Below are 15,263 nucleotides of genomic sequence, written 5' to 3' on the forward strand. Positions count from 1 at the left end.
CTGGGACAATATCCACAGCTCCATGGATCCCTTGGAAAAGTTTCTCAATACCATATCATTGAACAAAGACATGCTCTCAAGTTTATGATAAACAAAGTCACTCAACTACAGGGATCCAAATCTTTTAAAGGTAAGTAATTGTAAATTAAAACTTGAATTTAATTCTGTGCACAACAGTCAAATGGTGACAGTTCGTGAATACATAAAAGGACATTGGTGTCACAAAGTGCACAGGTAAAGAAGCTGTGTAGTTGTGTAAAGAATCTGCAAGATATAGACAATGTTTAGGACAAGTAAGAAAACCGTATTCTTACATAAAGCTTATTTATTTTTTGTAACTGTAATCAAGTTGCCAATGCCTCATGAATAAGTAACATTGCATGTCAGCTGGAGAAGAATACAATAGGAACTACATGTGAAACTTTACAATATAACATTGTTAGCATGGGTATAGAAGAAATCAAATCTTAGTTGATTAGGACATTTGTTGCTTGGTTCTAAATGCTGCAGCCATTGTATGCAATATCCATATGATTGATCCAGGGACGGCTATACACAATAATTTCACAGCTCTGAAAGGGAAAAAAAAACATTTTATTGAGAAATATAACAAAGCCACCTCTTAGTTTGCATTGTTGCTAATAAAACCACTAGTGTTCTAATTTAGCATTAACAATCTGTGACTTAACATGTCTTGTAATCTACTTTGTGCTGTTTCTCAGTAATCAACCTTTGACTATTAGTCCAGAAGGAAAATAATATCACTGTTGCATTTTTTAAGTAATTTGCCTTCTTAACAAAGTAAAAGATTTTATTATTGGACACTGCAGCATCTTTTCACTTTTCTCAACAAACACACAATGGACTGATACTGAATGACCAGACACTGTAATGTTTCCTTCCAAATCTAACAAAGTGCCTTTTCCAAGAAGGGTTGCAGCAATTAGATTTCTTTTCCTTCCCATTCACACCAGCTAACATTATGACTTGTTAATTCACATTTAAAATTCTTATCACAGTTGTGGATATCTCTGCTTCAAATTCTCTGCGAATTGGATTGAGCTGATTCATATCATTTGGGGCTCACAGAGGATTTAACCTTACAATTCTCGGTCTAATTCAAAGCTGGGTGAACCTCTGATATCATTCAACCTCTAAATTCACATCTGTTAATCCTTCAACATGGGCTTCACTATTGAACTGTACTCTTCTCATTTGCCAGGCAGTGTATATTGGGAAACCTGGTACTAATAAATATGAACTTCTCTAGACAGAGTACAATGACCCTAAATACTTCCCACTCTATATATAATGCATTATGTTATACTCAATTTTCAACAATACCTGGGGAGAGGGCAGGAGTTAAATTTATAAAGTGGGAAACCTCTGCACTTGATTTCTCAGACGACTTCACTCAATCTACTGCATTTGCTGCTCACAATGTGGTCTCCTCTACATTGGGGAAAAGAAGCATAGACTGCGTGACTGCAAAAAAATACCTGAGCTTCCAATTGCCTGCCACTTCAACATACTATCTCGTACCCTGGCCAACATCTCTCTCTCTCAGGCTTACTGCAGTCCTCAGCGAAGCTCAGCACAAACTGGAAGAACATCAGTTCATTTTCTGCTTTGGAACTCTACAGCCTTCTGGACTCAATGTTGAATTCAACAATTTTAGGGTTTGAGGCACCTTCTCTTATGTCTTGACCCCAACACCCACACTCCAGGCTTTGTTATCACATAGTCTGCCATTACACGTAATGTATTGTTAGCCACTAATTGTCCCCATTAGTAGCTAATCATATTCCCAGACTGATTGTTATCCACTCTTTTGTCTGTCCAACTGTTCTTCTGTCTCAGTGGGTTCTATATCGACTTATTGTTTACTCCTTATCCCCTCCCCCCAACCTGTCCTCTGAATAAAAACTAACTATTTTTTAGCTACCTTCAGTTCTGAGGAAGGGTCACGGGACCTGAGACGTTAACTCTGATTTCTCTCCACCCATGCTGCCAGACCTACTGAGCCTTTCCAGCAATTTCTGCTTTTTTTTTCTGATTACAGCATCTGCAGTTCTTTGGGTTCTTACCCATTATCATTGTACTCCTTAACACCAATTAAGTAACTTCCAAAATAATAGTAAAATGACTGAGGGAACAGAATGGCTCGTGTCAAGTATGCACTTTGGCCAGGATGTAAATACCAGCATGTCAAAGTTGTCTGCACGTTAAAGAAGGAAACTAATTCATTGTCTTTAATGTAATTAGTAACAACATAAAGTGTTTCTTACTGTCGAGGTGTTCAGCATCTCCGATTCAATCTTAATGGTCAGACACAGTTTCAATCCGGCAACTGCCTGATAACAGTAACATGTTGAACATTAGCCAATTTCACAAAATTAATCATTGAAAGACATTGAATCAATAATATTTTGTGACATTAAATTTTTTAACAAGCTCCTAGTAGCCCAGGGAGAGCTCTGACAGTCCTGCTGACAAGGATGGTCCTGATATTGTCTGGTGAGCCTTGGACAAGCTCAGCACCAGCTCTCGGACACCTCCTCCTACAGGTACTTCCCCCTGATCCTTGACCCCATCATTGAGCATCAGGCCACATGTCCACCTAACCTCTTCTGGGGATCTCCCCTCCACCATGGACCCCATCCCCACACAGCTTCCCAAAATCCACAAACAGGGCTACCCAGACAGATCCATTGTTTCTGTCCTACGGAACTTATTTCTTCCTACCTTGACTCCACATTTTCTCCCCTTGTCCAGTCCCTTCCCACTCACATCCAGAATTCTTCTGACGCTTTACATCAGTTTCAAAATTTCCGGTTTGCAGGCACCAGCTGCCTCTTCTTCTTTCTGGATGTGCAATCCCTTTACATGGTCTCAGGGCTCTCTACTTCTTCCTGTTAAACAGGCCTGAACCATCCCCACTGTCCACCACCCTCCTCCACTTGGCCAAGCTCACCCAACAACTTGTCCTCTATCTCCTCTCACTTTCTTCAGGTCAGAGGAGTGGCCATGGTTACCCGCATGGGCCCCAGTTATGCCTGTCACATTGTTGGGTACGTGGAACATTCCTTGTTCCAGTCCTACTCGAGCTTCAACCACAACTCTTCTTCTTGTGACATCAATGCTGCTGCTTCCCTCTCTTGTCCAGAACTGGAAAAGTTTATCCATTTCGCTTCCAGTTTCCACCCTGCTGTCACCTTCACCCGGTCCATCTCTGACTCCTCCCTTCCCTTCCTCAACATCTCTGTTTCCATTTCTGGCGATAAGCTGACCACGAATATCCACCACAAACCTGCTGACTCCCAAGGTTACCTGGACTTATACATCCTCACACCATGCTTCCTGTGAAGACCCTATTCCTTTCTCTGAGTTTCTCCATCCCCATTGCATCTGTTCTAATGATACCAGCTTTAGGAGAGTGGAATGCTTCAGAAATGCCCATTTTTTCCTCAACTGAGGATTTGCCATCCCTGTGGTTGACAGGACCCTCAGGTGTGTTCAACCTATTTCCAACATTTCAGCCCCCCACCCCTTCTCTTCCCTCCCATAACGGGTCTTCACTAACAACAACAATAGCTTGTATTTATATATTGCCTTTAAAATAGTAAACTATTCCAATGTTCATCAGAGGAACATTATTAGTAAGGAATTGATGCAGATGCAAGACCAAGCTGTTAGGTTAAAAGCTCAAAAGCTTCAAAGAGATTTAATTTTAAGCAGCATCTAAAAGGTGGTGGGCAATGGGTTCTGGGAAGGGAGCTCCAGAATTCAGGAACTTAGTGGCTAAAGGCATTGGCAACAAAGGTTTGAATGTGCAACAGGCCAGAATTAGAGGAATGTTTCTTGTAGGGCTGGAGGTTACAAGGATTGAACAGAGCAGACCATAGTGGGATTTGAAATGAGGGTAGAATTTTAAAATTGGAACCAAATTGTACAACCAAACTTGGTGTGTTCAGGACTTGAGAATAAAGAATCAAGAAGAATATCTGGTGAATAACAAAATTAAAAGAGACACCAATAAAAGAGACAAATATCAACAACATGGTGCTATTACACTTCGCAACTTCAAATGTGGTTACCGTTGTCGGGTGCAGTAGCCATTTTGTGCACAGGAGAAAACAGCTATGAGATTAATGGTGAGCTACTCTGTATTGAAGTTGACAGATAATTATTAGTCATGACTCTTGAAGAATTTCTTTAAAGGATATCTCCTAATCATTTATGCTCACCTAAATTACCAGGCAGAGCCAATTGGTTTAACGTCTTATTCAAAATTGTAGTACTGCTTTAATAGTTAGTTTGAAAGCTGCCTAATTCAGGGATGAAAGTGCTATCACTGAGAAAACATCAATTTATTTATTTATCAACTACATTAACCTCGCCCTATTATATCTGGATTTTAGGCCAACTGCCATGAAGGAAACATTTCCATTTGGCTGCAGTTATGTATCATCCTCAAGTGATGAAACAATTAAAGGCTAATGCATAGTAATTCAGTCAAATATAAGTAAATGAAGTCAACAAATATCATTTCTGGGTTTTTACAAGCGTTTAGGGCGATGTGTTTTGTTACTCTGCTCTTTTTCTGTGAAGATGGAAAATTAGTGACCCTGTTAATAAAATATGGACTGTTAGGGGGAATGAATTAGGCAGCATGGTGGCTCAGCAGTTAGCACTGCTGTCCCACAGCGCCAGGGACCCGGGTTCAATTCCACCCTCTGGTGACTGTCTTTGTGGAGTTTGCACATTCTCCCCGTGTCTGTGTGGGTTTCCTCTGGGTGCCCTGGTTTCCTCCCACAGTCCAAAGATGTGCAGGCTAGGTGGATTGGCCATGCTAAATTGCCTGTAGAGTTCAGGGATGTGTGGGTTATAGGGGGATGGGTCTGGGTGGGACCCTCTGAGGGTCGGTGTGGACTTGTTGGGCCGAAGGGCCTGTTTCCGCACTGTAGGGATTCTATGAATTCATGCTGGCTTTGTGCTTTATCATGATACACCAATGTAGAGTATCTGAATCAGCGTATTACTACATTCAGCCTACCAGACTTTTTATGGTGTCCAATTGACTTTTTTCAGCTCTGGAGAATTCTGGTCTCAGTGAAAATCTTTCGCTGAGGTGGCAGTGACCAAAGTGTCATAGCTCTCCACAAAGCATTTTCATAAACCTCAGAAAATTGTTGGTAAATTGTTAAAGATGGCACTCACCATAGCAGGTTGACACTGAAACTTCAAATTTGGCTCCTGCTTACCCTTATTAAAGAGGTTAAGCAAAGTCCCTGGAATTTAACATTGCCACACAGCAGGGGTGAACATACACAGAGAGACATAGATTCATAATTGACGTAGGCAAGGTCCACTACATTGTTACCTGTCTTTGAGCTTTCTCCACTATGAGCTTTTGACCACTGGTGAGAGACAAGTGTTGTTTCAAGAATTCAACAGCTTTTTGAACATGTATATTGGTCACATCCACGTCGACAGGCAGACCAAGAAGATCCTCTTTGTAAGTTGTTGCTGAGGTTGAGGTGAAGAAAGCAGCAGAAAGAAGGGCGCACACACAGATCCAGATACCTGCCATCTTTCACTCGCTCTACAACAAGTGACTGAGGAGATACGTTGACAACCAGCTTTTTATTCAGTTCCTTGTGGAGGACGATATTTTGGAAAATCAACTAATACAAAATGTTTAATGATTGCCACCAGCCATTCCCACAATTTTACAAGCTAGTTAAGAACAAAAGCATATCAAATAACCAAGTTAAGTATCCCAATATTATAGTATTAAACCCAACCTCGTTGTAACTTTTTTGAACAATTAAGGTTTTGAAATAAGCCAATTAGCAATCCTCATTGAGGCACCTCCCATTATCCTTTTCATGCTGGAGGACAACTACAATTAGAGACCAACAAGAATATAATGGATGGCTTTACATCTCCATGAAATGGACCTTGATGATCCCATTTTCAAAACAGAAGCTTTGGAATTATTCTCATTCTTCCTTGCTACATTTTTTTCCATGAAAATTGACAGGAAACTTAATCAAATTTATTCCAGACTTCTGTTCTTGTGAACACCTCTAGTTCCTATTACTACAGGATCCTCACTTTCTACCTGATTTTCCATCACTGACCATTTCTATCAGAAATTCCAGTACATTTTCATCACTCCTTGCCTCTTTACTTTCTGAAGGGACTGAACTCTCTGTGATGTTCTTTTCACTGTTTCAACAGTTATTCTTCTCCTGGCAAGGGGAGCCAGACATGTAGTTTTATACTCGAAAGCTTGTCTTTCCAATGAACCGCACACTCTACAGTCCTGGATGGCTTCATATATGGTATTTTGATCCTTACTCCATTTACCGTAGTCAAACATCACTAGGGCCCTGTGCTTACCCTTTCTCCGTCTATACCAGCCTCATAGTAACAGTGACATGTGAATTAGGAGCAGGAGTAGGTCATTTGACTCTTCAAGCCTGGTTTACCATGCAATAAGATCATTCCTGATCTGATTATTTCACACTCCAGCCTATCTTCAATAATCTTTTACCTCCTTGCTTCTCATGAGTCTATCTGTCTCAGCCTTTAAAATATTCAAGGAGCCCACCTCCACCAGCTTTGAGGAAAACAGTTACAAACACTCACGACCTTCTGAAAGAAAAGATAGATTCTTCTAATCTCTGTCTTAAATGGTGAAGCCTTATTTTAAACAGAAAGCCCCAGTTTTAGTTCTCCCATAAGAAGAAACATCCACTCCATATTCTCACTGTGAAGACCCCTCAAGATCATAGATGTCCACTACAATCCCACCAACTCCCACAGTTACCTTGACTATACATCCTCATACCTTGCTTCCTGTAAGGACTTTATTCCATTCGACTGGTTCCTCAGTCTCCGTTGCATGTGTTCGGATGAGGCCAACTTCAACAAGGGGGCCTCCGAAATGTCCAGTTTCTTCCTAAACCGAGGATTCCCCAGCATCATAATTGACAGGGCCCTCAGCTGGGTCCAACTCATCTCCCACACTTCAGCCCTCAACCCTTGTCCTCCCTCCTGCAACAGTGATAGGGCCCTCCTTGTCCTTACCTACCATCACACAGGCATTCACATTCAGAGGATCAGTAGCTGCCATTTCCGCCACCTTCAGTGAGATGCTACAATCAGACATATATTCCCCTCCCCTCCCTTGTCAGACTTTTGCAGGGACCTGTCTCTGTGGGACACCCTGGTCTACTCTTCCTTCACTCCCAACATCACCCCCCTAGAGCCTACAGCACCTTCCCCTGCAACTGCAAAAGGTGTAACACCTGCCTGCTTACTTCATCCCTCTTCAGTAACCAAGGGCCCAAACATAGCATGAAGTACCATTTAATCTGCACTTCATACAATCTGGTTTAATGCATTCGCTGCTCAAAGTGTGGTCTTCCCTAAATTGGGGAAACAAAGCACAGACTGGGTGACCCCTTCGCAGAATACCTACATTCTGACTGAAAAAAGGGCCCTGAGCTTCAAGTTGCCATTTCAACACATCATCCTGTTCCCTGGCCAATCTCTTTCTCTCAGGGTTGCTACAGCAAAGTTCAGCGCAAACTGTAAGAACAACACCTCAGTTTCCACTTTGGAGCCCTGCAGCCTTCTGGACTCAATTTTGAGTTCAACAACTTTTGGGCTTGAGCTCTCCCATGTCCTTAACCAAACCCCAAGACACCAGGCCTTGTTATCACATAGTCTGCTATTGCATACTACCCACTGTTAGCTACTAACAATCCCCATTAATAGCTATTCACCCTCATGGCCAGATCATTATCCACTCCTTTATCTGTCCAATTGTTCTTCTCTCTCTTTGGGCTGTATCCCTACCTATCGTTTACTCCTTACCCCTCGCAGAGGGTGGTGAGTGTCTAGAACAGGCTGCCACAGGTAGTGGTGGAAGCGAGTGCAATTTTGTCATTTAAGAAACATTTAGACAGGTAGATGGATGGGGTAGATATGCACCAAATGCAGGCAAATGGGACTAGCTTAATTGTGAAAACTGGGCGGCATAGGCAAGTTGGGCTGCTGTTTATCTCTATGACATCATGACACTCAGCTATAACATTTCCTGCACTTGCATAGAAAGAAACCGTGGGAAAGAGTGGTGGTGGTTGTGGGGGGACGGTTGTCTGAAATTGCAACAAATGTACAAATGAAAAGGTGATAGATCAGAACAAGGCTACATACCATATAGTATAAGACAGCAGCTCAGAATAAATATTCTAGTGTAATTATCCAAGTCCAATGAATTAAACATGAATCCCAATCCACTTTACATTATTGCATCGATGATCATGGAATTATGTCATTTAATTGATGAGATGTATAGGTCTGAGATTTAATGCTTTCACAGGATCAAATTATTAATGTAGTACATTTCAATATGTGAGTGTGTATTCTGGTCCATTATATGGCAGTAAATTAGCAGTAACAATTGTACTGATTCTTCTCTTGTTTTTATTCTGTTGTTTCATACTGTAATTCTGATAAAGTATTGAGTCATTTCTGATAAATTTCAAACTTGTGTGGCTATATGGTACTAAATACTAAACATGCATTCTTACTCTTCTTGGACTCATAACTCTGTCCCACCCCCAAACACTACCCTGCTCTCTGCAACCGTCCCCTCCCTGCTCACACAACTCTCTGTCTCCCACTCTCCTTGCTCTTTGACCTTGCTACTTCTACACGCAACAAATTTTACTGCACGTGGATTGAGATGATTAGAGGGAGCTTTTTCCATCGCCACAACCTCAAATTTGCAATGCCGGAGAAATTGGGGCTTTAGCCTTTATTGTAAATGCTCTGTTATGTTCTTGTACTAGTAATTGTACTTGTCCCCCAGCATGAAAAGGATAATGGGAGGCTCCTTACTGAGGATTTGCTATGAATACTTATTTAAAAACACATGGTTGTTAAAGAAATTAGAAAAAGTTTTGTTTGAAATGATTAAAATACTTTGCATTTAATATTACACACATAAAAACAGCAAATTGGATAGCATTTAAAGTGATTTAGCAAGTTTAATTTCTGGGAAAGATTGAAGGTATTTTACAGAACATGCAATTGAGGTTATTTAGATAATGATACCCTCTTAGGAACAGTTTAGCTTCTCATCATAGAGTCATACAGCACTGAAACAGATTCTTCGGCCCAATCAGTCCATGCCAACCATAACCTGAAACTATGCTAGTCCTACTTGCCTGTGCTTTGCCTATATCCCTCCAAACATTTCTTATTCATATACTTATCTAACTGTCTTTAAAACATTGTAACTGTACACCACTTCCACAAACCACTCTCTGTGTAAAAAAATTGTCCCCATGTCTTTTTTAAGTCTTTCTCCTCTCACCTTAAAAATATGCCCTTAGCCTTGAAATCCCCAGCTTAGGGAAAAGATACCTGCCATTCACCTTATCTATACCTCTCATGATTTTATAAACCTCTATAAAGTCACCTCTTAACTTCCTACGCTCCAGTGAGAAAAGTCCCAGCCTAGACAGCCTCTCCTTATAACTCAAACCTTCCATTCCCTGCAACATTCTGGTAAATCTCGTCTGAACTCTCTCCAGCTTAATGATATCCCTTCTATAACAGGAAGCCCAGAACTGGATATAGTACTCCAGAAAAGGCCTCACCAACGTCCTGCACAAGCTCAGCTTGAGTCCCAACTCCTTTACTCAAAGATCTGAGCAATGAAGGCAAGTCATTTAAGTAAGAGATGATTAGTTGCCCAGTTCTGTACAGCTTCCCTTCTCTCTGAAACTTCCTTCACCTCACTGCATGATGAGCTGGTTGACTACATGATGACTGTCAACATAAATGATCCAGGGTTCAAAACTCTGAGTTTTTCAATGTCCCAAATCTTAAATCTGTCAGGACAAAGACAATAGAGGCAGAAGCTTAATGGAATGTGCCTGGTGTCCGTTTGAAAACTGGAGAAAAGAGAAAACATAAAAGAAGCAGCAACAAGAGATGTTTGTCTGTTGTTCTGAAACATTTCACAATTTTGAGATTTAGACTATGCCTCGAAAGACAGCAGAGATTTGACTGGATGTTTCCTTTGGGATTTATTGCACATTTGTTTCTGCCAATTTGTCAGGTAAAGTAGCATGCACAGTGAAAGAAAACACACAGAAAAGATAGATTTTGATGCACCACAGGTATTATCCAGTAAAATACAGCATCTGATCAGAACTTTGATTGTAAACTGAAAGGACCATTCCTCACATTTGCACTGATCCTTACTCCAACATGGCCTGAGAATTCATCATCAAGTTTAATAAGCAGAGCCTGCTTTTGTGAAAAAAAATGGACAGAATAGCAAAAGTTGATCCCAAAATGCCAGCAAACGGGACATAAAATATCATGAACACAGAATTTCACTAAATCTCTATAAATCATCTTCTGATAGAGGCAATAACCAGGAATTCTGAATTTTTTTTTCAGCGGAATTGGATGTAAACCTCAGGCTAATATGGGTGTAGAGTGAGTACAAATGACCCATTTCATCAATGCCTTTACAATATCAAGTAGTCTGCATAAAACAACATTATATGAGTCCTCTAGTTAAAGGCAGATCCTTGGCTCAGTGTGTGTTGTTATTTCATCCTGAGCCATTTTCTTTGGAAGTTCTTGTCAGTAGCGGTTTGCTGTTACCTTCGTCTCTCAGGGCAAGACCAGGAAGCAGGTCCTAGGTAAATTCAGCTAGAACAGGGCAGTAGGATTCAAACCTGCTCCTTTGGCATTATTCTGAACTACAAACTAGCCACTAAGCTAACCAGCCCCTGTAAAACTGAACATCTGCCTGGGAGAATATAAAATATCAGTTTCCAATAATCTTGAATATCATGATTAATTTTCCAATCATCTTGAATATCATGATTAATGTGAAATCTCCTCCTATCGATCTGAGGCAGTGGTGGTAGGGTGCAGTGGCAACAGGATCGTGACTTCTCCTGCTGATCCAAAACTCCAGGCCAAGAACTTAAAGACCTAAACTTTTCTTTTCTTTAAGATCTGGATGTGTTTGTTCTTTCCTTCTGGCTCTTTTTCACTTATTTCTGCTGGGTTTTTTAAAAGTTATTGTTTTATTGTTTTCTTTAAATTATGGTGTTTTAAACAAGATGATGCCAGTGTATGGCGACTTTATACAATTTTCACTGTACTCCTGTACCTGAGTACACATGACAATAAATCTAATTCCAATTCCAATTCTACTTCTAATTCTAATCATAATTCTAATTCTAATTTTGTCCTCAGTGAATCGCTATCAGTAAAGAGGTCACATGGGTCTCGTAATGTCTACCATCACCATCCATAGCTTGAGGTCACAACATTCATGTGCCACAGCAGGACTTCAGTGACTCCTGTAAAATTCAATCCATTATATTTGGCCTGTTAGATTCTAAGAAGCACAAATGGATTATTACATACTTAACAATTTTGTGTTAGAACATCAACAATTCTATCACCAATATAAGTGATACAGCTGTGTTATATTTTCCACTGGAAAAGATTTTGAAATTGTTACCCTTCCTTTCAGAGGTGAGATTTTGTCATGGATTATCACCCCTGGTTTAGTGAAATGTGACTTGCAAGTTATTGCTGCAACTTTTCTGAAGTGAACACCAGAATTGCTCATCCATTAAAATACATTTGATGACCACTTGCTAACAATATAATATTGTAAAGCTTACATAGGGTCATACAGCATGGAAATAGACCCTTTGATCCAACCAGTCCACGCTGAACAGAATCACAAACTAACCTAGTCCCACCTGCCTGCTCCTGGCCCATATCCCTCCAATTTTTCCTATTCATGCGCTTAACCAAATGTCTTTCAAATGTTGTAATGGTACTCATATCTGCCACTTCCTCAGGAAGTTTATTCCACATGCAAACCACCCTCTGTATAAAAAACTTGTCCCTCATGACTTTTTTAAATTCTCTCCTCTCACCTTAAAAATGTGCCCCCTAGTCTTGAAATCCCCCATTGTAGGGAAAAGACAACTACCCTTAACTCTATCTATACCCCTCCTTATTTTATAAACCTCTAAAAGGTCACCTCTCAACCTCCTACGCTGCAGTGAAAAAGGTCCCAGCCTATCCAGACTTTCTTTATAACTCAAATCTTCCATATCCAGCAACATCCTGGTAAATCTCTTCTGAGCCCTCTCCAGCTTAATAATATCCTTCATGTAACTGGGTGACCAGAACTGGATATGGTATTCCAGAAGAGGCTTCACCAATGTCCTATACAACCTTGATATGACTTCCCAACACCTATACTCAAAGGACTGAGCAATGAAGGCAAGCGCGCTAAATGTCTTTTTAACCACCCTAGACGTGATACAAACTTCAAAGAATTATGTACCTGCACACCTAAGTTCCTCTATTCTACAACACTACCTAAGGCCCTGCCATTAATTGTAAAAGTCCTACCCTTGTTTGTTGCACTAAAATGCAATACCTTGCATTTATCCAGGTAGAACTCCATCTGCCATTGACACATTTGATCCAGATCCCTTTGTAATCTTAGAACCTTCTTCACTGTCTACAATGCCACCAAGTTTGGAGTCGTCCACAAACTTACTAACCATGCCTTGTATATTCTCATCCAAATCATTTATATAAATGATAAACAAAAAAGGACCCAGAACCAATTCCCGTGGAACACCGCTGGTGACGGGCCTCCAGTCCAAAAGCAACCCTCCACCACCACACTCTGTCTCCTGCTGTTAAGCCAATTATGTATCAAATTGGCAAGCTCATCCTGAATCCCATGTGACCTGTATCTGGTTTTGATTCTGTTCTTGACTAGCTCTCATATAATGTTTACTATTTATGGGGCATTTACATCTTGATTATAGAAATTTAACAAAATTTCACCCAATCAAATACTTCCCTTTTATGTCCTAAAATCTGGCTAAATTCACAACAAATACAGTCTTTAGCAAATGTAACATTTTTAAAATATATAATATGGCATCAATCTCCTTCACAGCTCACCAATTTTATTTCTGCACAGGGAATAAAATTCCAGTGACCATGTCTCCTCCAAATTTGGAAGCCTCTATAAAATCTGAAACAAACTTCTTACAAAAGTTGGCTTTTAAGATTCAGTTCAAGTTCTAGCATCAAACACAAGTTGAATAAATGTAAAATTCATCTCCCAGTTCTCATTATAGTTATCTATAAAAAAAATCTAGTTATTTTTAAGATCATTTCAATTAATTTTACAGTTAGATTGCAGGCGACTGTCCTAAAAGGAGCTGTTCTATTTCTGTAGTTAATAACCCTCAGTTAGTTACAGCCCCTCAGACTTGCAGTTAAATTAATGAAAGTTGTTAATGCCCGTTAAACAGAAAGAGTGTGTGATTACATTTGTAAAGAACAGTTTGAAGTAAAATTCAGCTCTTTAGATTGGGTTTTATCTGTTGGCTTCTTTAAATCTTTGAAAAACATTCCATAGGTGATGTTGCATTGCTGATTCACTCACTGTTCAGCACACAGCTTCCACAGCCTGCTGTAAGGTGGAGGTGCTGTGTTGGACTGGGGTGGACAAGGTCAGAAATCACACAACACCAGGTAATATTCCAACAGGTTTATTTGAAAGCACAAGCTTTCGGAGCCTCAGTCCTTCTTCAGGTGTTAGTGAGAGAGGTAGTATCTGACACAGAATTTATAAGTAAAAGATCAAAGGTCACACCGTCGATGAGGATGTACTAAACAAACGTAAGATGCTGTTAAATCTTTAATTAGTTAGAAGGTTTTAATTGATTAATATGTATATGTAAATCCCTGAATTCCTTTTAAGTCACTGTCCTGAGAGAACTAAATGTTTTATCAGTATAAAAAAGAGGTGACATTTTAGGTCAGACAATGCATGTTAGGTATGAGGCCTTGTTTAGAATCTGTTTGTATTTTGGTTTGGAAGCAGACTGATTTTATTTCTAAAGTAGGAATTTATAAAATGCCACATTGACTCTGTTTATAAATTGTGTGCTTTTTGAACAAAATAGAATGTATCTGCAAATACAAATTCACCCATAGATTGAGGGGCGGCATAGTGGCTCAGTGGCTCAGTGGTTAGCACTGCAGCCTCACAGCGTCAGCGACCCGGGTTCAATTCCACCCTCAGACGACTGTCTGTTTGGAGTTTGCACATTCTCCCTGTGTCTGTGTAGGTTTCCTCTGGGTATTCTGGTTTCCTCCCACAGTCCAAAGGTGTGCAGGGTAGGTGGATTGGCCATGCTAAATTGCCCATAGTGCCCAGGGATGTTTAGATGTAGGTGGGTTAGACATGGGAAAATGCAGGCGTAGGGGAATGGGTCTGGGTGGGATACTCTTCAGAGGGATGGACTTGTTGGGCCGAATGGCCTGTTTCCACACTTCAGGGATTCTATGATTTGTGTGTGAGAGTGTGTAGTGTGGTGGGGTAACCTGTAGTGTGACATGAACCCAAGATCCCGGTTGAGGCTGCCGTCATGGGTACTGAACTTGGCTATCAGCCTCAGCTTGGCGACTCTGCGTTGTTGTGTATCCCGAAGTCTGCCTTGAAGGACATTTACTCGAAGATCCGAGGCCGAATTTCCTTGACCCACTGGGAGGGAACATCCCTGCCTGGCGATGGTTGCATGGTGTCCATTCATCTGTTGTTGTAGCATCTGCATGGTTTGCCAATATACCATACCTCGGGGCATCCTTCCCTGCAGCGCATAAGATAGACAACTTTGGCCGAGTCACATGAGTATCTGCTGTGCACGTGGTGGGTGGTGTTCCCACATGTGATGGTAGTATCCATGCCGATGATCTGACATGTCTTGCAGAGGTTGCCAATACAGGGTTGTATAGTGTTGTGGTTGATCTCATCCTGAAGGCTAGATAGTTTGCTGTGAACAATGGTCTGTTTAAGGTTTGGCGGTTCTGTGAAGGCGAGAAGTGGGGGTATGAGAAAGATCTTGGCAAGGTGCTCAGCCTGCTGGACATACATAAAGGCAATCTCTCAACCTGAACAGCAGAGGGGGCTACATTTCAACTCAGAATCAATGCTCATTAATGAATCTTCCAGCCCAGGACAGCAACTCACTCTGTTACATCTTAAAGATAGTAGGAACTGCAGATGCTGGTGAATCCGAGACAACAAGGTGCAGGGCTGGATGAACACAGCAGGCCAAGCAGCATCATAGGAGCAGAGAGGCTGACGTTTCAGGCCC

At 40.9% G+C, this 15,263-nt stretch overlaps 1 protein-coding gene across 2 annotated transcripts in view; it reads right to left on the bottom strand.

The window, feature by feature from the left end:
• Positions 1–345: 345 nt before the first annotated feature.
• The window catches only part of LOC125484095 (cystatin-like), an 85,755-nt gene continuing 70,837 nt past the window's right edge, over positions 346–15,263 (bottom strand). Inside the window, exons 2-4 of one of the 2 annotated variants that reach the window (XM_048601428.1) lie at positions 5,384–5,618; positions 2,289–2,354; positions 346–572 (exon numbers count right to left, since the gene is read on the bottom strand). In XM_048601428.1, coding sequence (XP_048457385.1) covers positions 498–572; positions 2,289–2,354; positions 5,384–5,593 — 351 coding nt within the window. In that variant the 5' untranslated portion in view covers positions 5,594–5,618 and the 3' untranslated portion in view covers positions 346–497. Of the gene's footprint in view, positions 573–2,288; positions 2,355–5,383; positions 5,658–15,263 lie in introns of both variants that reach the window. The other variant, XM_048601429.1, reaches the window with a different exon arrangement.

This window comes from Rhincodon typus, chromosome 9 (assembly GCF_021869965.1).
Source record: "Rhincodon typus isolate 14 chromosome 9, sRhiTyp1.1, whole genome shotgun sequence".
Lineage (NCBI taxonomy): Eukaryota > Metazoa > Chordata > Chondrichthyes > Orectolobiformes > Rhincodontidae > Rhincodon > Rhincodon typus.